This window comes from Tyto alba, unplaced genomic scaffold (assembly GCF_018691265.1).
Source record: "Tyto alba isolate M040663 unplaced genomic scaffold, T.alba_DEE_v4.0 Super-Scaffold_38, whole genome shotgun sequence".
NCBI lineage: Eukaryota > Metazoa > Chordata > Aves > Strigiformes > Tytonidae > Tyto > Tyto alba.
Genome location: NW_024881313.1, coordinates 24,101,555 through 24,126,145, shown reverse-complemented (window position 1 = coordinate 24,126,145; position 24,591 = coordinate 24,101,555). Strand labels below are relative to the sequence as shown.

General features: G+C 38.5%; 1 protein-coding gene across 8 annotated transcripts in view; it reads left to right on the top strand.

Annotated features, from left to right (window-relative positions):
* Window positions 1-23,870, top strand: part of MPP7 (membrane palmitoylated protein 7) — a 157,149-nt gene extending 133,279 nt beyond the window's left edge. For 5 of the 8 annotated variants that reach the window (XM_042802051.1, XM_042802048.1, XM_042802047.1 and 2 more), the window contains 7 exons: window positions 7,193-7,363; window positions 14,383-14,463; window positions 16,310-16,403; window positions 17,488-17,596; window positions 19,133-19,276; window positions 20,660-20,731; window positions 22,733-23,870. In XM_042802051.1, coding sequence (XP_042657985.1) covers window positions 7,193-7,363; window positions 14,383-14,463; window positions 16,310-16,403; window positions 17,488-17,596; window positions 19,133-19,276; window positions 20,660-20,731; window positions 22,733-22,927 — 866 coding nt within the window. In that variant the 3' untranslated portion in view covers window positions 22,928-23,870. Of the gene's footprint in view, window positions 1-7,192; window positions 7,364-14,382; window positions 14,464-16,309; window positions 16,404-17,487; window positions 17,597-19,132; window positions 19,277-20,659; window positions 21,884-22,732 lie in introns of those variants that run through there. The other 3 variants (XM_042802052.1, XM_042802049.1, XM_042802053.1) reach the window with 2 other exon arrangements.
* The last annotated feature ends 721 nt before the right edge of the window (window positions 23,871-24,591 follow it).

Genomic DNA, 24,591 nt, shown 5'->3' with positions numbered 1-24,591 from the left:
AGCTTCAAAGCCAGTCTGAGCTCAATGTATCATTGCGGGGAACAGGGAAGAGGAGGGGAAGGAGCCCTTTGGCTTCAGCTTCAAGATTCCAAATTTCAAACAAAAGTAACATTTAAAAAAGGTGAATGTTCCATAATATGTTTCAACCTTTTAATTTGTGCCATTTTAAAAGCTATGTAAAAATATTTTAGTTGAAACTGTCCAGAATTCCTGCCAGTTGAAGGCTGGCTGGAGTGGATTTTGTGGCAACCAGCCCTTTTCCCAAGGCTTTCATCCTACTACAAGAGGAATGGGAAGAAACTTGTCAAAGTACCTTAGCACATCCAAGCCAGTGGGCTCACTGAAATACCCTAGACAGGTACTGTAAATTAGAAATGGTTTTCTTATTGCACTCTACTGTTTTTAAAAGTGGTATATAAACTACAGCAGAAATACACAAACTAGACAACTGAAAGACCTGTGACCTCTTTCCAAAACCTTAGCGTGGTATAAGTGTCTTCTTGTTTCACAAACCATTAGGAGCCCAATCCTATTCACACATTTAGGGTTTCTTTTCTGCTAAATTATTTTTCAGTTATACTTGCTCAAGGAACAGACTGCTGTGGACTATCTTTCTCAGCTGGACAAATACCACTGCCTAAAGTGTAGTAATTTGAACAGAACTTACTGACCACAGGCAGGGAGAGCACAAAACTCTGTCCTATGTGCTGTGCAAGGTATGAAGCTCAGATAGTCCATAAGGTAAAGGAGTCCTAGGCAGAGACACTTTATAAAACCTCTGTTAGGTACATGGGAGCCAATACCATATCTAACTGCTGCAGTTTACCTTCCTGCTTAGGAGGGCCTCTTTCTTTTCCACTCGTCAGAGTAGATACTCCTTCAATCCCGAGGGTAGTGAAGGCCTCCAAAGATACCTTTTTCCCTGCGTGTTACTTTTTGGGAGAGTGGGAAAACAAATATGTCTGAGTTTTGAAAACAGATTATTCTGAATGTCCACCTGTATTTTGTAGTACTGTTCTTTGAAGTGAATCCTGAACACCTCAGTTTTTCTGAGTGTGTGTTCTTGAAAGGTGATAGAGATGGCACTCCTTGATTTCTAAGTAACTAAGAATTTATAAGCAAGTCTATTGTAACATATACTCTTGATTAAACATACTACACTGAAAACAAAACCTAAACATTGTCATTGAAGGGCTTGGATCACACCAACAAGTTCAGGATGTTTTAGTGGCACCTGAGTGTCAGGTATGTGTCGTATACCTGTCTGTATGTTGTAACCTATTACAAGAGCAAGGTAGTCTGAATTAGCTTAACGGCTGATGGAGTTGACTTTTATTACCTTGTATCTATTCACACATATGGACAATTAGTATGAGGTAAGCTGAAATATGGTAAATTGTTCATATGTCTGAATTCTAGAAACAGTTTTCCAAGCATTGATACACCAATAACTTCCAAAAAACAAAATTACTAAGTCATGTTTCATGCTGCTTTTGATAGTAAGTAAATCAAGTGAACTTATGACGATTCTAAAATCAATTAATGAATTTTCAGTTGATTTTATGGCTCACTATGGGTTGAGGACTCTATTTTTTGGCATTTCGATCTGTGAACCAGGATATTCTGTGAACATCTGACCCTCTCTGAAAGGATATGTACTTTAGAGCCACACGAGATGGTCATGAAGAGCCACAGAAGAGGCAGCTTTCAGAAAGCAGAATGTCTGTACCATTTGGGGTCAGATCTTTTATGTCCAAGGTTATGCTGCTATTAATTTGAACCCTCCCCTCTAAACTGACTCAGATAAATTTAATGATTTTTCACCAAATTCTAATATTTAAGTCACAGTATAGTATTGTATGTTTCTGCAGTAATTTCCTGAGGAATTGCTGGGGAGAACATTAGTAGTTTGCCTTTGCCAAGCTTAAATTCTAGGTACATTACTTGAACCTTTATGAACATACAGTAAATATAGATGGATATCATCTGTTTACTATTCTCAATTTTGTCTTAAAAATCCAGACATAATCTAAATTTTTATTAACCCCGTCTAAATGTGCAAGCTGGGAATCAGTCCAGAAGCAAGCAGAGTACGACGTCTGCTCTGTGTTTGTGCAGTTCCTGTGTAACAATAGAAATAGTCAGTATATGAGCCAGTATAAAAAAATCCCAATTTTGGGGGGTGAAAAAATAATCCAGAAATATCTAGTGAAAATACAGTGTTCTTACATACCTAGATAATGACCATGTTACCAAACTTACTTTGTCGGTAATGTAGATACAAAAAGTACTTGTACATGCATTTACAATTAAACAGCATTTGTTCACTATAAATTATGTAAGGTTAGACTAAATTCACTGAAGAATATACATAATTTAAACACATACTTAAGCACTTGTTTTAATGAATGAAAATGAACAAAAGCATGTGTAAGTGCTTTACATAGAATTCCAGAGCCTTACTGGTGAATTTATGAAGCATAGGTGAATTCATATTGTAATATTTCCTGTTAGTGTAATTTCTCTGAATTTGAGAAATTAACTTTCTACTTTCATTAATATATTTAGATTTAAATTCACACAACATAGTCTCAATCTTTTGTTCACTACTTCTTTAGAATTGTATAATTAAATCTAAGTGAGCACAGCTTTTCACATCAGCATCCTTTTAAAATATTTCAAGGGAGACAGGTTCACGCATTGCCTGTTTTCAGTTTGGATTTCTGAGTGAGTTCCAAGTGGATTTCTCTATGCAAATATAAGGATGTTCTGAGATAATCAAATGTATATTGCTGATGGTTAAAAGAATGATCACGCTTTTCTGCTAGGGTTTTTTTTTCACTCTTAGAGATGTAAGTAGTTTCTCTTGGATTGGGCCTTAATTAAGTTTGTAAGTAGCAGCTTTTGATTTTTATTTCATGTTGAGAAGTGTTACAAGGTTTGGAGACATCTGTAGTTTGGGAACATTTGTTCTTCATATTTTCTTCCCAGAGGCTGTTCTTACTTTACCAAATCTGTTACATTCCAGCAGCAGTTTATGGGTTTGCATGTTCAATAAGTTTCTAGTCATGTAGCTGAACCCAGTGAGCTGGTGCAAGCTTCTCAATGTTCAGAATTTTATATTGATTTAGTGACAGTATTTTCCCCTTTTATTTTATAGTCTGCATACGTGGCAACTGAGGCTAATCTCTGCTGATATCCATATTCCATGGACAATGTAGCCTGTACCTCCTTTCATATTCATTATCAAATTATCATTATTCATTATCAAATGTTCTGGACAGGCAATGCTTTTTCCCTTTGTTCTTTACATAGGAATTTACTTTTAAGCTTAATCATTTTATAGAAACTTTATTTTTGTATTGCATATCAGTATTAGTTTTGTTTTTCCGTAGTGGTTTTCACTATATTTTTAATAATGCTCTATTGTTAATTTAAATATATGAAGTTTATTTTTAATCTTACCTAAACTGTAAAATATGCAAACATGAGCAGAGTATTTTTTTGCTTGATCATAGAAGTTTTTATTCCTTGAAATTATGATTTTGTTTCAGTTCAGCTTAATCTTTTTGCACAGTTATAGCCACCCAACATATAATGCAATTATAAATGCAGAGTTCAAGAGAAAATAGTTATTACCAGTTCTTTATAATACAGCTTCTGAAGGTCACAGTAAAGTTAAGCCACATATGTGAGGACATATAATGGCAGATGTGAGAGAGGAAGAATCATGTTTCCAGGAGCACAGTAGCAGTATCATAAAAATGTTGGATATATTTGAAACAGTCTCATCCTTCCTCTCCAAACTGTACGTTTTCCTTGATTTTGAAATCTCCTTAAAGCAAGCTTTCTTGGGTTTCTTTATAGGGCTATTCAGATGGGCTCTGAGGAACAGTTAGAACAACTTTCAAATTGACAGTAGTCTTAAAATGGCAAAGCAATCAGCGTATCACAGATATTTAATATCCAGTAGTTTTATGGAGTGTCTTCATCAGCACACTGCATAGAAATCAGCCATACTGGAAATCTGCCTCACTATCTCTGGCTCATGTGTTTGTTCTGTTCAATTAATATAACAAGTTTTCTGTAATACCTAAGTCCTAGTTGAACTTGTTGAACCTCCTTAATATACAGGACAATATTACTATTTTCATTTTACCTGTGAGTTTTAGTCACAGCAATACCATATGCTTTAATCAAGGAAACTCACATTAGTAGTGGAACCGTATAACCTGAGTCTTTGTGATGCTTTATATGCAGCCTGTAAGGGTGACAAGGGACAAACCAGCATGAAGACAGCACTGAAAGATTTTCTCCTTTTTGATAGAAAAAAAGAAAAAAATCTGCTTTTTCCTCTTTTAAGAGAAGAAGGAATGAAAATTCTTAAATAACTCACCGCCTGGTAGTTTGGTAGTGAAATCTGAATAAAGTGGATGGAGAAAAGAGGAAAAAGTTACAAATGGTCTTACTAAAACCTAACAGCAGGAATTGAATTGATATGAAGATTTTGCAGAAATAATTTTCCTAAAGATTCTGCAGTTCAACATGTAAGCTGAAGTTAAGAAGCTGTTGGTAATGGTGCTCTGAGGCAACTACTTGGAGGCACAGAACAGAGCTCTTGGTACTTGTAAGGTTGGCATGAAACTGTAATGGACATGATTGGTTTAGCTTCATTTGATCACTACCCTTACTTTTTACCTTTTCCAGATACGTGGATTCTGATTTTTGGGGAAAAGCTCATTATTCTGTAAACTGTTTAGTAGCAAATGGTGAATAATTATTCTTTTTTATCTTCTTTTTTTTTTTTTTTTTTTTTAATTCATAAAATTATTATACAGGAGAAAATTCAGAACAGTTTTCAGCTTGCTTTTAGGGCAACTGATTCATTTATTTTTTTAATCTGGAGGTTTTTAGATGAGGCCTCAGGAGACTCGTAACTCACTTTATGTGTCTGTATTGCTAATGTTACTTTTACTCTCTCTTTACATAACTGTCTATAAAGTTAGGTGCAGTTATGTAGCAAGAAAACATCCTTGTGTCATGTCAGACTTAATCCTAGGGCAGACAGGATCTCCCAGGCCCTCTCTTGGGTGTGTAAGCTCACAGCTGTCAGCACTCCAACAGGGCTTTTCTGACTGCAGTCACTTCAGTGTTAGTGTTCTTCTTTAAAGAATAACAACTCAGTTTATTTCATTATGTTTTCATCTCGTATTTTGGTCCCTTTTCTATCCCAGCACATGTCCTTCTCAATCCAGACAATAGTGTAGCTCTTAAAAATGTCATCAGCCTTTTCTGTGCATGCTAGCTCTTCTCCTTTTTCAATTTTCATTTTACTTACTCATATTTTGAATATGAATGGGTCAACGTCACTGTATTCTCAAAGAAATTTTTCTTCCCTTTGTGTGTGTATGCTGTGTTGTAGATTCCCATAGGTGTAGGGGCTCACATCAATAAAATAACTTGTTTAACATCCTCTGTGATCCAGATTCTGCAAAGATTTATCACAGGATCATAGAATACCAGATTGGAAGGGACCTCAAGGATCATCTGGTGCAGTGCAACCTTTCTTGGCAAAAGCACAGTCTAGACAAGATGGCCCAGCACCATGTCCAGCTGAATCTTAAAAGTGTCTAATGTTGGGGAATCCACCACTTCCCTGGGGAGATTATTCCAGTGGTTGATTGTTCTCATTGTGAAAAATTTTTCTCTTGTGTCCAACTGGAACGTCCCCAGGAGTAACTTGTACCCATTACCCCTCATCTTTTCCATGTGACTCCTTATAAAAAGGGAATCTCCATCTTCTTTGTAGTCACCCTTTAAATACTGGAACATGGTGATAAGGTCTCCCCTAAACCTTCTCTTCTCAAGGCTGAACAAACCCAGTTCTCTCAGCCTTTCCTCATATGGCAGGCTTCCCAGTCACAGTTACACTAAGTGCAACTGTGTCTGCAAAATGCTAAGCCTGTAACTAAGCCTTGTAGGATTTTGCCTCAGATCTGGTTCTAAATATTTGCAGAACTGACTCTTGAATTTGCCAGATACTACCTTTGAAGAAAAAAAAATGTAATATGATTACTTTTCAAATACCTAAACATAAGTGCTATTACAAGTTTATGAAAACATAATGCTGAAAAATCTGGGGTCACCAAAAGTTTACACATGTTTACTGTCCTATGAAATGTTCCGGGGGGAAAAAAAAAAAAAGGTGTTGAGATTTTTCCAGTATTTAAAGTGTAGTTTGTGTTTTACTTTATTACCCCCAAATAATGAAATCAGCTTTGCAGTCCTTCTTTGCAGTCTTTCCTGTGCTTCCTTCTAGAACAAAAGTGGTGACAGAGATGCCAGTAGAATGTAATATAATGCAATGTAATGGATTTATTTGAAAAACTGTAAGGTAACAGAGGAATTTTAACATACAGCATAGAAGGGGGGTTTTGTGCTGTTCTGCTTGAAAATGCCTATGATTGTCTCTTTTCAGAGTACTTAAAAGCTATATGAAATTTCCAGTCTTCTAAATAGGCACTGTAGATGTCACACTGTTGATGCAACTGTAAATGCAAATTTAATAGGAATACTAACTTCTAATTTCATGCTAACATATCAATAACATGGGTACTGTATTGTCTAAGATGTTTCATAGTATTTTGGAATTTAACTGTTTGGTTTTACTTCTAAACATCTTCAGGAAAGGTTTTGTGCACTTTTTTTTTTATGCTATCAGCATGGACCTAAGCACAAAAATTTGTTCAAGGAGTTAATTCTCGTTAACCCTTTCAACCACCAGATATATTTATACCGTATGTTGTATTTGATGTTTGTGTGCTGTTGTGATTTAATAGAAATGCATTAAGTGTGATATGACAATCCAGATTGCATGAATTTCCTTGTGTTTATATATTGATTTATAATATACTCAAATTATCTAACTATATTAACAATTTATTGTAATTATATTTTACAGCTTGTTGTTGTAACTGTTACGATTTTATTGGTAATCATAATATTGCAGTTTAAATAGACACCTGATACACTTAAAAACTGTGGGGAAAATATTGTTCTAATGATTTGGCTTATTAAACATAATTCATTTTTTATTCCATGCACCAATCCTCGAATGTTTGGAAGAGACTGTTTTCAAATGTTTTGAGAAGACTTATTTTCTTACTGTGAAAAAAACCTGTTCTTATTGCAGCTGGTTTTAGAAGAAGCTTTCGTCTTAGCAGAAAAGATAAAAAAACAAACAAATCTATGTATGAGTGCAAGAAGAGTGATCAGTATGATACAGCAGATATCCCAACATACGAAGAAGTTGCAAAATATAGACGACAACTTAATGACAAATACAGGCTTGTAGTTTTGGTTGGTAAGTTACTTTATTTGTTTTTGACCTGGTAAAACAGAGGACTGCTGATTAGCACAGTGCTTACCACAAAATCATTTAGATTGGAAGGAATCTCAGGAGGTTACCTGGTCCAGCCTCCCAGTCAGCAGGAGTAACACTGAATTCAGAACAGGTTGCTGATGACAACAACTTTGGGAACCTGACGTCCCACCATGTCTTCTCTTGTCTTCCCATCTCACACCTCAGTGAAGAAGTGGCCTCCGTGTTCTCAGTGGGTATCAGAAGGGTGCTGGTGTGTCCCCATGAAAATATCTCTTCTCCAAGCTCTAGACAAGCCCAGTTCCCTCAGCCTCTCCTCACAGGTCATGTGCTTCAGCTTTCGACCATCCTGAAGGCCCTCCACTGGCTTTGCCCCAGTTTATCAACATCTTTGTTGTAGTAGAGGGTCCATCATGGACAGGGTATTCCTCACAGGGTCTAAATTGCTGAGTAAAGGGGAAGGATCATTTCCCTCTGTCTGCGGGCTAGACTCTTGCTGGTACAGCCCAGTCTTCTGTTCACCTTAATTGCTGCCAGCGTGTGCTGTGGACTCGTGCTTAGCTCACTGCCCACCTGGACCCCCAGGTCCTTTTCATCCAGGCTGCTCCCCTGCCAGTCAGTCTCCAGCCTGTATTGTTGTGGGACTCGGTCTATCCCACATGCAGGACTTTGCATCTGTCCTGATCAAATTTCACAAAGTACTGCCAGCCCATGCCTGTAGCATATCAAGGTTTCTCTGAATGGAAGCCCTGCCCTTGAGTGAATCGCTTGCATCACCCATTTTGGCATCTGGAAACTTGTTAAGGGCCCATTCTGTGTCCTCTTCTAGATGTGAAACAGGGTATGTCCAAGGGTACACACCTGAGGAACGCCATTTGTAATGAGTCACCCAGTAAAGTACAGACAAATAACCCCTTCCCTTCAAATATGATCATCCATCCAGTTTTTCACCTATCTGGTAGTCCACCTATCTAGACAGGATGTCCTAACTTGCATATAATGATGCTTTAGAAGACCATGTTTAAAAGCTTGCTAAACCAAAGGGAGATGACAGTAAAACATAGCTACCATGGTTACTAGTCTGAACCTGGCAATCAAGCTGTACTAAAACTCAAAAGAATTAGGTCAGTGTTCTGCTCTTACAGATCAATCACTATATCTATGTGGAAAAAATAATTTTTAAAGAACAGAATAAATACCTGTGGTCAACGAAGGTAGAACATATAAATGGAAAGAAACAAAGCCATGTACTATGTTAAAATAAGTAAATAAACAAGTAGACAGAAAGGTGAATGAGAGGTGGGCTTCTGTAGGCCAAGGACAGGTGTAAGCATAGCTGCAGAAGACTCAAGATGTTATCCTTAGTCAGCTTTCTGTTTTTCTATAATCTGCCAAGGCCATGACTTCCCCACAGCATTTATTATCTAATCAAAATGATTGCTTCAGTCTCCTAAAAAATTAGAAAGTACATTATCTTAAATTTTTCAAAGGTAACCATTGGAGTAACAATGAGTAACCGTTCCTGTCAATTGCTTATTGTTTCTTTTGCGGTAGCACTTAGACTGATGCTTCATTAGTAAAATCTCCTCTGTTCTGAAAGCAGCAGAGCAGAGAAATATGACCCTCTGTCAGGGTTTGTTATGAACTGTTGAGTAGCTGTATTTTTATATCACTCATATCCAAGGGAACATTAAATTTAGTTTTTAATAAACAGTTTTGTCACTCTTCAGCACTAGAATTCAGCCACCTACTAGTGTGATCACTGTGAGATTGTGGGCTATATACAACAAGTAATAACATGGTTGAGTTGATTTTACAGTTACATCAACAGAGTGCAGTGCAAAAGTGTGATAAGTAGACTTTTTATAACAAATTGCATATGTCTGATCTAAGGAATACCTAGAGATTTCATTTGATTTTTGTTGTAATAAATCAAATGAAGAAAGTGTGCTTTTTCAGTAACAAAAGCAGTTCAGAAATTTATTGCAGACTTCAGTAATTCTAATGTTTTTCTCTGGATATTAAGAGCAGCTTAAGTCTGGCCAATACTATAAAAATGTCTTGGGCAAAATGTGGAAAAACTAGCAGAGCTAAGCGATGCAGGTATAGTAGAAGTGAACACATTTAAAAAGGTTTTTGTCTGCCAGTAGTAGCAGCATTCAATATAATCCGTCAAATATAATTTGGATATTAGTACCAGGAAACAAAGGGACAGATAATTAATTTATAGCTGTAATTGGTGGGGGCACTAAATGTCTTGTGTTATGCTAGGCCTAAATGTATAATTTACTGTTGGAATCTTTCTTTAGGTTTTGGTTTGCCATTTTCTAGGGGGAGGGAGTTTGACAACTTTGAAATGGAAATTTCTTTTGGCTTCATTTTAAATTGGTCTAGTCTAATTTACAGAATGCAAATTGCACACACAGTAATTTTTAACACCCTATAGTGTGATATATACTAGTTTTGGGTTCAGCCAGATGTATTAGTTTGTCAAGATTTTATCTTGTCTGCAAATGTAGGTTCATGAATAGAGGCCTGCATATCCTTGGGGCTAAAATAACAGATCATCTGAAGCAGTAATGATACAGATACTTCTGCTGTGCTTTTAGTTGTTACGAGTGTGACGAGTCTGCTAAGAACAAAATTATCCAATACCGTGTCACCAGTCATCTTCTGGTAACTTAATGTTCCCAAGCTGCCAACAAATCCTTGAAGTCTTCCTTCACAAATATTGCCTGCATCCTGAGCATGGTACCTTGCAGCCCTATCAGGCATAGGCAGAATATTTCAATATGAAAAGTATTATCTAGACAGTAGAATTTTTATATATGTTAATGAGGAAAAAGTCTGGCTCACAGAGGCTTCTGCTTCAGTGATTGTGAGGGCCAGACTACCACAAATTTTATTTCCTAAGAGTCAAAGTGGGTGTGCCACATACTTTACATGGCATAGTATCAGCTAAGTCAAATTTTTCTAAAAGGACAGTGCTAGGATAAAACAAGGCCAGCAGTAACAAACCATGAGCGCATCCCCCAGAATGCACGCGGTTATGTGCACGTGGCGTTATCACCAGAGGCTTGCAACGCCTTCCAGGTGATGTGGTCACCTCTGGTGATGCATCTGTCCTGAGTGGGCAGTGGCGGAAGCAAACACCAGGGGTGTGTAAGCACAAAGGAGCAGTTGTTATTGGTACATGACTCAATCAGAAAAATCTCTCTGTCTTTGAATTAGGCTGTCGGTACTCCCTACAATGCTGTCCTTCTGGCTACTGTAAAGAAAAGGAATCTGGGACTGGAAAAATCCTCTGTTATTATAGTGCTTACATTTTTTTAAAAATCCATCACTTTCGGTTTTATCATCTGTCTTGGAGCAGACAAGGATGAAATGGAAGTGGCTTCTAGCTTTCTGCATCTCCTGACTTGATTCAGTGGTAGCTCGCAGAGGCTTAATAGATCTGCATCAGTAGTGCAGGAAAATGGCCTGCCGTGGCCACACTACTTTGAGTAAGCTATCTGGACAATGAAGAAAGAGACCTAGAATTGAACCTTCATTAAACCTTCCTGGATGAAGGCATGGGTAGGTCAGCATGGTTCACTAATGAATACATCCTGAGACCTGAACCAACATCAAAATTTTTTTAGTTTTCTTCAGACGTCTCTGAATGGTACAAAATTTAATGCAAGTTTTAATGATTGGTGGTTTAATTCTGCACGTGTCCTTCAATAAAATGATGTAGACACTACAGTCCATTTGTGCAGGATTTGACCATTACTTAGCTTATGTAACTCAACATACAACAGCAAGCAACATAAATATTTCTTAAAAAAAAAAAAAAAAAACAAAAAACAAAACAAAACAAAAAAACCCCACAACAACAAAACAACACAATATCTCTAAATCTGTTGCCATAACTTTAAATATTGCTGCCTGTGGTGATTTATAGTAAACCAAAACTGTGGTACAGTCATGGATCCCACATGCCCAGCATTTTACTGTAAGAATTTGGATTGTCCTTTTCAATCCTGATGCTTTATTCTCTTCTTGAGTTCAAATTATGTTCCGATTCATAATTATTAGAAACTGGCATCTTTCTCTGCTACATCAAAATGAAAAGAATATTCAGAGTAGAAGTGTACACTTGGGAGAAGTAGTGTAAAAATCAGCATCATGGATAGCATTGCTAATTAGGAATCAGCCTTCAGCATCCATATGCTGCAGTTACAAGAGTTCTGTGAAGACAGCACTGAAAAAGAAGAATCTACACCTTTCAGCAGTTAAACGTTAAGATTATTTTTAAATTATAATCTTGAAGGGGAGACATAGTAGTAGTGAGGTTGTGGTTTGGAAATGGATTTGGTCTAGGTTTCCAAAGCATCTGTCACAGGAAGCGAAGCCTGGATTCTTTGTATATAAATAGAGCTAAAAGCATATTGTTGATTTGACAGCATGTAGACTGAGGAAATAATATTTGTGTAGATTTGATGTGAAAGATTTTTTTGCTTGAAAGGAATGCAATTATTTTTTTAATTTGAATTTCACTTGTTTCATTCTACTTTGCTAGGGTATACTGAGGGTTTTAATTATTTTTCCTATACAAATCCATATTTGCCTTGAATAGCTAAAGTATTAAAAAAGTAAAAATGTTTTTTTAAAAAAAATAAGAACAGAGGTAGTGCCATTATCTGTGTAACACATTGCTTTCCTCTGCAGACATGTACCAGTAGAGGCTGCTGTACACCATATTAAATAAACATTTATACATACTGATAGATTAATTTACAGGCAGGTCAGAGATGGAACTTGAAATGTAGTTGTGTGTTTAACTTATGTAAACATGTAAAAATTATAAATGCAGAAACTAAGATTTTATAGAGAGACTATAGTCTGGGGGTAGCAGCAACGTAGGAAGCGTTTGCTTTTCATCATTATGTGTTTCTAACTTCAGACATGGTGGATAGTCATTTTCACAAGTAGGGACCTGAAGGTGCTGATTTATCAGTCTTTGCTTTTTGACTCTCACTAGTAATTAACCAATATATCACTACTTCATTAAAATGTTTACTAGGTTTTGCATTTCTGATGTCTAAAATGTCTCTGTTAAGAAGACTCCATGCATGTGTCCCTTGCAGTGGAAGAGCAAGAATTTTCCTTAAAACCACATGTATTATCCTTGTATTATTTGGGATGTGGTTCCAATGACTGACTCTCCTCTGCATTCCACTCTTGACCTGGCTCTGCAGAAGCGAAGCCACTGCACTGTCAGAAACACAGGAGCAGGCAGAGCTGAGCTCCCTTCACACACCCAGTACCACGACCCTGCTGTGAAAGGGCCAGGCAGGACAGAGCGCGAAGGGCTCCTGGGGCCAGGCAGCGGTTGCCCATGGAGCCTTTGAGACCTCACAGAACAGAGTGTCCTCACTGAGACCTAAAGCACCACTGGCAAATGGCTGAGTTAGGGACAGTCCAAAAGCCAAGAGGAATGGCTGCTCAGTAGCTTATAGGGCAGCAGTACACAAGTGCAGCTGGAGGAGACAGGTCAAAAAAATTCCATGCAGTCTTTGTTTCTTCCTGCCATCCTCTTTCCAAGAGTGGTCTCTCTCTGGCAGCCATGTGAAGAAGGAAACATTTGCTTTGGACCAGTTTAGACAGCAGGCAGGAGACAAGCATAGTTTAAAAGAAAATCAACAAAGAAAGAAACCCAAACATCCCAAATAACTTGTGACAGGGGGAATGCTGCCCTTCCTTCCTCTCACTGTATGATGCCACCCTCACACAGTCAGAAGGTGGATGGTGACAGCTACAGCCAGCCAGAGGCTGGGCAGCAGTGCTCCCAGGGCCAGGGGAGAAGGTGGGGGACAAGGTGCAGATGAGAGATGCAGCAGCTGGAGGGAGCGAGGAAAAGGTCATGCTGATACAGGGAGTGCCGAGGCTTTTGAAAGGACTTCATGCATGCCAACTGGGGTCCTCTACTCTGTGAGTTGGGGCTATTCTGGCAAAATGTGCTGGAAAGCTGCAGGTTAGGATGCAGGGGTCTGTAGCAGGGCTATGGATGGAGACAAATATGTACTGAGGGTATCATAGAATGGTTTGGGTTGGAAGGAACCTTAAAGAGCATCTAGTTCCAATGCATCTGCCATGGGCAGGGACACCTTCCACCAGACCAGGTTGCTCCAAGCCCCGTCCAACCTGGCCTTGAACACTGCCCAGGGAGGGGGCAGCCACAGCTTCTCTGGGCAACCTGTGCCAGGGCCTCAGCACCCTCGCAGTGAAGAATTTCCTCCTTATATCTAATGTAAATCTACCGTCTTTCAGTTTAAAGCCATTATCCCTCATCCTGTCACTACAGGCCCTTGTAAAAGTCCATCTCCACCTTTCCTGTAGCCCCCTTTAAGTACTGGAAGGCCGCTATAAGGTCTCCCCAGAGCCTTCTCTTCTCCAGGCTGAACAACCCCAACTCTCAGCCTATCCTCATAAGGGAGGTGCTGCAGCTCCCTGGTCATCTTCATGGCCTCCTCAAGCAGGTCCATGTCCTTCTTCTTTTGGGGGTCCCAGAGCTGGACACAGCACTGGAGCTGGGGGTCTCACAAGAGCAGAGTAGAGGGAGAGAATCCCCCCCCCCGGCCTGCTGGTCACTCTTCTCTTGATGCAGCCCAGGGTACGGTTGGTTTTCTGGGCTGTGAGCACATATTGCTGGCTCATGTTGAGCTTCTCATCAACCTAGGTAGTTGCTGTAGCAAAGAAAGTTAGCTTTGCTGTCAACTTTGTCACTGATTTTTCCTCAGCAATAAAGTCAGAGCAGAATAACTGCCAACTACGTCCTCTAAAATTTGTCAGTGCTGTATGTTCTAGGAGAGGCTAGAACCATGGGCATTTCCAAATGACTGATTAAAATACGGTATATGTTATAGGTATATGCTATGCAGTCTTATCTTGGAAAGTATTTACCCCGGAAGGTGAGCGCGAGCTGGCTATTGAGAAGCAGCATGATTTTTTTCTTTCAGGTCCTGTAGGAGTTGGACTGAATGAACTTAAACGGAAATTGCTGATCAGTGACACCCAGCATTATGGGGTAACAGTGCCACGTAAGTAAAAATACACTTCTATTCTCCTAATGCTATACTTGCATGATTATCCTTTATTATTGCATTACCTTAAGGCACTTTCAAATTTGGGTCTCTAACTGCATGCTTGGCATCCAAATTACTTTTCTAATTTTTAAAAGTGCTGTTGCAGTTGTATTTTAAATAGCATTGATTAAACTGGTAGGACTTTTTGGCTCAGAGGCATTGCAGTAGACTTTTAGTACAAGTTTAATGTGATTGATGTCGGCGAGGTTTAGTAAATGTAACTCGGTGGAAGAACAGCCTGGATTTGGCTGTAAAGCGGTGAAACATACTCTGTTACCAATGCTTGCTTTCAGAAAAATGGCCTTTATATATTAGGCAGGCTGAAAAATTAAGACTGATGATGAACAGTTTAATCCTGTGATTAAATTAATTAAATCCCTTTGGTTAGCTTTAGAAAAGTTGACCTGGGGATTTTTCCCTCTTTCCCCCTATTTGACTGAGTAGCGCTACTTTATATATAACACTGAATAATGTTGTTCTATATTAACTTCTACAATACTTTATTGGGGCTTCTTTCATGTGGAGGACTTGACAGTTGTAGTTAGACTTTCATTCCTTGGTTTGCCTTCTACTCGTACTTGTGCCTTCTATAGGGCCTCTTCAAAAATATGGGTCCAACATTCTGAATTTGGGAGATAGTCACAGGTTTTTTGCGAGTACAGGTATTCTATAAAGTATATGTATGAATGGATTTTCTAGATAAAAAAATTAATACATTTGGTTTTGGCAAGTCATGTCATTTGCACATATTTGCTTCAGCTGGGTATTGAAAACAACAACAAAAATGCCAGATGTTCCCAAATATTTAACACATTGAAGCATATGCAATCGTTTGCCCCAAAACATTTCTCTAAAAATTGCCAGTATTCTTCAAGCTGCCTTCTCTCCTTTTCATTCCAAATTTGTGGTTATAATTTAAAGCAAACATGTAAAGAATCTCCCTGAAATTCAGTAAATCAGGACTTGGAGGGAGAACTGGGGTTTTTGCCTTGGAAGTGTTCCTCCTTGTGTCATCTTAAGAAGAGCGTGATATCAAATGGCATTTAAGGCTGTGTTGCTGCAAGCAGGTTGTGTACGTTCATAAGTAACGGAGAATACATGATGCTGTAACATATGAATTGTGTTAAATAGGACTTTTGAATGGGTTCATTAACTGTAAGTGGCAACCCCACAAATAAGTTTCATTTATAAGCAAAACCTTTTTACCTAGTACTTGAGGGAAAGTAAGAAGTGCAAATACTACAAGGCTACTGAAAAAAAAGAAAAGGAATTCAGTTTTGATCACCAGAAAACGAAAAGCACTAAAACATAAAATTCACACCCCATTTTTTTATTATCATGCTTCACATACCATAGCTACAAGTGTTGTTAATGAATGTAACATTTTATAAATCAGGTTGGTGAGCTTTGTTTCCCTTTATGGTCTCGTATGCTAATAAGTTTAACAAGTGGCAAGACTGGGGTAATTGTTATGGACTGCTGCTCCTTTTATTATTCAGCTGTCTTCATTTTATTGGATTTTTCCACTAGTTAATAAAAATGATAATCTGATACTTGTCCAGTAGGTATTTTCCTGCTTTTCCTGCATGCTTTTAAAACTCAATCCTGTCATGTGCTTGTGTGCCACCTACCAGATCCAGAGAAGCCTTATGTCTGTGAGAAGCAAGGAAACCACTATGCTTAGTACTGCACAAGGGTTGTGTGTTTTTCAGTGTTTCCTGAACTGGTTCACATTATAATGATTTGTGCATCTTTTACCTTTTTTTTTTTTTTTTTTTTTTTCCATTTAATGAAACTGCAGACACTACCCGTCCAAGGAGAAGCCAAGAAAGTGACGGTGTTGAATACATTTTCATTTCCAAGCACTTGTTTGAGACAGACGTGCAGAATAACAAGTATGTCAAAGAGATTTTAACTAGAACTGTAGTTAAAACAATGGCTTTATTATAAGATGGGGCTGGTTGTAATTTTAGAAAATAAGTCAAAGTGAATATAAGTTGCAGTGATTTGAAGATGTGTTAAAACTGCATTTTGATATATAAGCAGCTGGCAAAAACACAGAGAAAAAAAGCAGTATGTGCAAACACAACTGTTTCTAAGCTTCCAAGTAGTTTCAGTACTTCAGCTCCTCAAGAAGACACTGAAGTTTAGGTGGTCAGGATGGGGGAGCACTGCTTTGATAGAGCATCGTCTGTCATAGCAATAAAGCATTGCAGCTCTAGGAGGGGGAGCCCTGGAAGTGCTGCAAACGTGCCTGAGTCAGTGTTTGTGTAGTTCTGCTCTCTTTCAGGCCAGGCACTTCCTCTGCTTTTGAATTTAGAGATCTACAGTAAAGCCCTTGCCTGTAAACCCTCCAGAAATTAAACTGAAATGAAGACAATGGTAGCATCATGCTCTCTAGCAGCCTGTAAAATACTGTAGCTTGAAATTCTGCCCCAGTGTTTCAGAGGGCAAAAGTGTATTAGACACAAAGCTGTGGGTTTTATTGAAACTTCAAACTGTGCTTTGCTTTTTTGGCAAATAGCGCTTGTACTTTTATAGCACATAACCAGCCGCCTTGGTTCCATTAGCACCATCGTCGCTCCTCCTCCTCTTCTGAGACAGAGAATTTGGATATTCTGTAGTGTGCAATGAAATTTCAGTAGTTTCTATTGTTTAGCTTATCCACTGTTTTATTGCGTTGCATTAGTTCAGAAAAAGAGGTGATGGAAAACATTAGTGGGCTGTTGGACTGCAGTACTTTTTTCTCTTTAACTGTAATACAAGCAGGTGTTACTGATTTGAAAGTGGTAAAGTAGAAGATTTCTTAAAATTGACATGCTGAAGTACTTGACAGCATTTCCTTTACAAAACATGGTAAAACTCACATGTAAAGTAAAATATTTTTGCTCCTGAATTAGATCTTATAAACCAAACTGATAAGGTTTTTTTTCAGGAGAAAATGGAAATGATTCCAGTTGTTTTCACCTTCTGCCACAGGTTTATCGAGTATGGCGAGTATAAGAACAACTACTATGGTACAAGTTTAGACTCTGTTCGATCAGTTCTAGCTAAAAACAAAGTTTGTTTGTTGGATGTGCAGCCTTATGTAAGTAAACACATTTTCTGGACTCTTGTAGTTCCCCACAGTGCATATTGGGATGCCAGGAAAAAAATTGTTTCTGAAACGGTATATTTTATTTCACACTGAATGACTGTTGAGTGGGCTTGCTGGATACCTTTATCACAGCAAGGCTTTCTGAAAGGAGAGGAGGGAAACTTCAATACGTATTGGCAAGTATTCAGCTTGGTAATTAAATGAATTGAAAGCCTGCAGCATAACACCAAAGATTTAATTAGAAACTGCTCCTATATTTCCATTCATCTTTCTGCTGGTTTGGGTTAGAGGTTCTCTATGAAACTTGAATTTCGGAACAGCTTTGAGCTATCACCCAGTCCAGCAACTCTCACACATTTAACCCGACCGTTCATGCCAAGGGTTTACATGCAGGGTGGACATGAGTCAAGGAACACACTAAATGTAATGTTGGCTGGATAATTGTTAAGAACATTCTTCTCTAAACCATTTGTTCTTGCATTGACCTTGTCTTTCAACCCTGCTGAACAGCTCCACTGGGAATTTTTATGCTACTAATAACCACAGTGCTTCCAGGAGCTGGACTAGTTTGTTTAAACTCAGCCAAGGTATTTCTTCTCCCAGGGTGGCCAGCCTGTGACTTTGGAACCTCGGCGGCTGGTGAGCAGTTCCCGGGGCAGTTTTGGATGCAGGCTGTGCCCTGGGAGCAGGGCAGGGGGGCTGCGCGGGCAGAGGAGCGGCCGGGGAGGCCAGACCCTGCGCCAGGGGAAGAGGGGAGCTGGGCAGGGGCTCCTGCTCTGCAAGACCATTGCCCATCCAGCACGGCCCTGTTTTCCAGAGAAGCACTAAATTCTCTTGGGGACCCAGGCTCGTGAACCGTTCTGGGATCCTGTTCTCCAACAACATTTTCCTGTGGCCCCTGGCAGTGGGAAAAGGACAGAAAGCTTCAGGCCATCCCTGCTTCACCCGAAGCTGCGGGCCATCCTTGCTTCGCTCCGTGCTGCGATCCAAATCATAGACCTGTTGCCATCTCCATGTGTAGCATCACTCAGCTCACTTGAGAAGAGTGAACAGCAGACGGCTGTGTGGTGGACACACAGTATTAAAGAGAAATATCATAGACCTGTTGTGACTGAGTGACACAGACACCTTTTTCCACTACTTTTCATGGGTAGAGAAAGTGTAATTCCTGCTAAAATGTGTTGAACTTTTCCTCCTCTCCTGGATGCCCGGCTGCTCCCCTCCATCCTCCCGCTGCCCCGGGCACTGGTGTGCGCAGCCCAGCTGCTGCTGGACTGATGGAGTTTGCCAGCAACCCATATGGAAATCAAGAGGAACGGTCACCCTTGGAGAAATGGTTTTCTTACCTTTCTCCTGAAAATTCTCCTTACACGAATCAGTGCCAATCGGGGCAGGGTGGCAGAAAATGAAAAATAGCCTTCTAGGAGTGCTTTATAGGCTTATTTTGGTTAGTGGAGAGTTTCTTTTATGATGGTAAATTCCATTGTGCAAAATAAACTAATTAATTAAAATATTTCCTCTTCCCAGACAGTGAAACACTTACGGACATACGAATTTAAACCATTTGTTATATTTATAAAGCCTCCATCACTTGATCGTTTGAGAGAAACCAGAAAAAATGCCAAGATTATTTCAAGTAAAGATGATAAGGGGACTGCAAAACCCTTTACAGTACGTATATTTAGACATAGCAAAACATGAGAACTTAAGAGTTTTCTTGTAGTGGTTTTATCTTGAAAATAAAGGTGATCACTGGACCTCATCAACAATACTTGCCAGGCTTACACATGGAATCTTCTTGTTTCCCAGCCTCTCTCACATCACAAATTTCCTGTCGTGTTTTCATTGTTTGATACGCCCATGGGTATTTACATTTATGTGGTCCTCTGATTTTATGTCATTGAAGAACTCCCACAATGCAACTATATTTTTATGAGAAATAATGCTGTGGATTTCCTTTCAAAAATTTGCATCTGGGCTTAGATGTTTGTAGTCAAGTATAAATACTTCCTTATTTTATCAAGTGTATTATTTGGTCTAAATTTAGAGAAAAGCTCAAAAATAAAGCATCAATTAAAAATAAAAAATAAAATAAAAGGCCCATATTTGTGGATAAGAGAAACAATTTTTTAAAATGTTATAGGGAAATGAGCGCCGTCAAAAAGAAGAAAAATCTAAGGAAGTAACAAATGCTGGGTTTTGTCAATAATCAGAAAAAAATATTAGTCAGATTACCCAACAGTAACTTATTTACTTGAAATATAATGAAATCATATTTTAATTGATGCTAAAGCAAAGCTGATCATTGTTAGACTTTTTATCTATGTTTACAGTGTGCTTAATTTTCCTTCATTCAGATATTATTTAGGATTTTTTAAATTTTATTTCAAACTGAGTCATGGATATAGTCACAGACTGTATCTGTGTTGGATTATGCATTTGAAATAGTTTGAAAATAATGCGCTATAAGAATATGTTCTATGGTATATAAAATGCAAGAGGAGTTCATTCTTAAGAGCAGCCTTCAGGACAGTGCTTGGTTAGGATGGATTTAATCTCTCAGAATTATGTAAATGATTAAATTCCTAAGATTTGTTCCCCCCCCTAAACATAAAGAGAAATCTACTGAACCAGGTTGAACCAGGCATAGGAAGTCAGCTCCTACCAAGCTCTTAAAAGAATAAAGGCTGTACTGTAATATATCACATGATAATAGCAAGCTGAGACTTAGTAATGAAACTTCAAATGTATCATCGAAGTAAAGAGTTAGAAACATTTTCCAGTGGTACTGCTAACAGAAAATGTCTCTGTAATTACCATGCAGTGACTAATTGTGTCACTGCAAGGGGAGGGAGGAAAGAATTGCCTGTTGAGCAAAGTCTGCTCATGAGAATGCTCTCTGAGATCACTTGTAATGGTAATTTCCATAAATTTCTTTAATTAAAGGTACAGTTTCCATCTCCTGATGAGAAATAAGCAAGTAGCTTTGCGTTTACCACAGGATTTTATGTGATGTTGCTATGGACTGACTATGCCTTGCACTGATCTCACTAGGAAGAAGATTTTCAAGAAATGATTAAATCTGCCCACGTGATGGAGAGCCAGTACGGCCACCTTTTTGATAAGGTGATAGTCAATGACGACCTCGCCACAGCTTACAGTGAGCTTAAAGCAACTTTTGACAGGTTGGAGACCGAGACCTTCTGGGTTCCCGTCAGCTGGCTACATTCATAATAACCTTTCAAACCGACAAAGCATCTGCTGTTGCCTCAGCATCTAAATATGGGCACGGTTAGGCACTACTCAACGGCCGATTTCTTGGTAGGAGGGCTTTCTAACTCTACCTGAGCAGCAGGTACACTCTTCATGCACGTGGAACTGGTCTTGTTTTCCTGTGTCTTCAATCCTTCTGCCCCCAAACTGGGGGCAGAAGAGTCAGATTAAACCGAAGTCTTACTGTGCTCCATAAAGTGAGCTAATACTAGTGTAACAAAACTGCCAAACACCTCTTTATCATCATCTGTGTATTCCCAAGGTAAGCTTTTTTAACAGAGAGTTTGCAGAAGATACTAATTAATACTGCAGATCAGCACTTTGATGGTTTTAAGCGTAACTGCTCCCATAAAGCGCACATCGGCTCTTGGAAGTTATTACCCCATAAGTGCTGAAGAGAACTGAAACAGGCAAGTGACCAATATTTTTATGAGGAAGACATTGTAGTTTTAATTACGTATCAAGTGTTTTTACTTTTCTAGATGTGAACTTTGTCTTATATGTACAGAGTGATTTTAGTATTCCTTTGCACTTACGGTGTCATGGAAAGAAAGATGTATTCCGTAGCTTAATTGTGGAATACTCTGCTGTGAGCATGCATGGATTGAAAATATTTTCACCCATGCTTTGTGGCACAACAAAGAAAACTCATGGGAATATTTATTTAAATAGGGAAAAATGTGAGTTACTATGTATATAACTTCAAAGTCTTTGGGATTAATCTTCTGTAAAATCAGTGACAAATTGATATGAATACCAAAAAAGTAGAGCAACTTTTTTTTTTTTTTTCCTTTGAGTTGATTTCAAACATTTTTGGCACCCTTTAGAACAATTTTTCCATCAGAAATTTTCAGACAATTACTGAGGAAACCTTGGGGATCTGGGAAGCAGTTGCAAGAGATTAATTCTTTTTGTTGTGTAGTATGTAGTGATACTTTTCAGTAGTGTAACAGATACTTTGTCTCCACTCAACCATAAATTAATGCTGTAGACTTCACTGAAAAAGATACCCTTGTCACTCATCAGGCACAGTTGGAAACCTCGTTTTAAAATTTGATGTGGCAGTGTAAGCAAATGTATATTAGATTATGTATTTTTTAATATAGATAATTTGGTATTTTTCTTTATTTAGTACTAATATGCAGGAAACGAGTACAGTTGAAAAGGCCAAGTAACACCTGTGTGTTGTGTTGTGAATATGTCTTGTAAGTACAGAATGTGTATAAGAACCTGCTGACTTCAGATCATCCCATCTGTGGCGTTCGAACAGGAAACCATTATTTCATGTTAATCTGTAAAGAGAATATAGCTGTCTTGTTTAAAGAAAAAAGAATTTAGTGAAACTTTATATATTTATGAAAGGGTTGAAAAGGGATGTTAGGTTTTTAAATTTCTTGTCAATGTGATCATTTACTAGATTACTAGGTCTGTAATTTGAGACACTGTCTCTGTAAATGGAGCTCAACATTCCATGTAAATATTTTATTTCAGTTCATACACTGATAAAGCCATCAGATTTTGCAGTTTTATTCTAAATGCGTATTTAATGTGTGGGTCATTGCATTTGGCTTAGTCATATAAAACAAATGAAATGCAAGCAACAACAGCAAAATCCCTAGGAGTCTGGAAACATTTATGCAAGAGTTACAGATGTACTGAATCCCAGTATGGATACATGCTCTGCTTGAACAGCTATAATATAACTTCTGTCAAAATTCACGATTTTCCTATGGACTTAAATGTTTTTGTAACATAAATAGAAATTTGTTGATTAAATTAATTGCATGGAGATTATGTGAGCTGCGAAAACATTTTCTATTTTTTTTAATTACTGAAAATCAAACTATTTTTCAGGGGATCTGGAATTCAGTGCGTCTGTTTGCCTTTGCCTGCGAGACATCGAGTGCCCTCAGCATCTCTTGCAACCAACCCAAGCTGAGAGGGCACTCAGCATCTCTCAGGATCTGCCCATTTCCACCAAGAGGGGCTTTAGTCCTTACTGAAACACCCTTAACACTGCTACAAACCCGGGCTGTCTCAGAACATTAGTGTACAATAATGCTCACATGAGGGACCTGCTCTTCTCTTTGAGAAATAATTGCTAGAATAATCTGCAAACTCCCTGGTAGAAACAGTTCTGGCTGTCCTGCAGGCTGTTTTTCTTGTCCTTTTGAAGTTAATTTAATTCCCATTCCTTGGTCAGTGTGGTCTAGGAGGACCTTCTACCCAGGTTTGCTGTGCCGGGCAGCAGTACACAGCGCGGTGCTTTGCTGCATGTACGGAGACAGTGACCCTCTGATCCTCAGCACAGTCCTGGCAGGAGTTTGCTAGACAGATGGCTGCCTGCCCTGTCTCCAAGCCAGGAGCTAATTCCTGAATTGTAACACCTGCAAAAGAAAGGGAATCACAAAAACATAAATCCAACCAACAGAGTAAAATGTGTGCACAGTCTTTCAGGAGCGAGAAACAGTTTTAATTAAATTACTGGATTGCTCTTGAAAATCAACATTATCGCAGTGTTAGCTTCAAAAAAAAAAAAAAATATTGAAGCCACTGGCCTCCATGAAGCAGACAGAGATGACAGTAGATCAAGGCAGAAAAGATAACTTAGTCCAGTGGTTTCAACAGGACAAGAGCCTCTGCTTATCATGGTGGAGCCCATGTGCTGAATTGTTCTGGTTTACCAGGGAGCAGGGCGGATTGTTCGTTGACTCCTAAGAATTTGGGAATGAAGACGACCCAACATGTTTCCAATATTCCCCATATTCAAGTTGTGCTGTGTGGGTTTTTCGAGAACTGTATGTTTTGACAGTCAAGTCCAGATGTTTTATTGTGTTTTAGCTGTTTGCCATAGTCAAACAAAGGGTGGTATTTTCTAATATTGTACCAAGCTCTACACTTGAATTCGCCATCAGATCCATGGTTGATGACTTACCTGAAATCTGATCCTACCTTCTTATGCAAAACAATAAATTATTGATATATCACTAAAGGTGTTTTTTTCTTTATTGTAAATTGCACCATAACATACAGACTTAATGACTTTAAAAGGTAAAATGCCTAAGTAATAAGTTATTTCATAGGTCTATCAACTGTAATGCTCCAATTATCTTTAAATGGAAAAATAAAGCAACATAGGACGAGGACTAAAATTCTTAATTTTTCATTTTTGTTGCTGAATTCTCATTCAAAATAGATGTGTACCCTTTCCTGCAGCCCTCCCTGAAATAAACCATTTTCTTTCTGAGAGGCAAAGCTTAAGTCAGTGGGTCAAACTGAGACGTCAGCTTGCCTGGGCTTGAAAAGTGCTTGGGGTGTTATCTCGGTTATCGACTTGGAGTGTTTTATCGGTCACATATGCTCCTAGGCCACTCACAACCCCCGTGGGAGGTTGTGTGCATTTGTGGGACTCAAAGAAAGTAATGCTTAAACTAAGTTACTTTTTGCATTGTGTTATGTCTTTTCCAGAAAAAAAGGCTAACACATACTAGGATTAGAGAAAAGACTTTTAAGCCCCTTCTGTTTTGTTTCAGTGCAGTATTCTGCATTTCCCACATGTACACAGGTTCAGGTTTCTGCAGTGCGTGGAGAAATTTTTCCTCAGTAAAGCTCGTATTTAGTTTTTGTAAGATCGTTTCAAAGGATGAATAGTTTCTTCAGAGATTTACAGTTAAAGTTATAATCTGAGTCTGGTTTTGCTACTGCAATATATA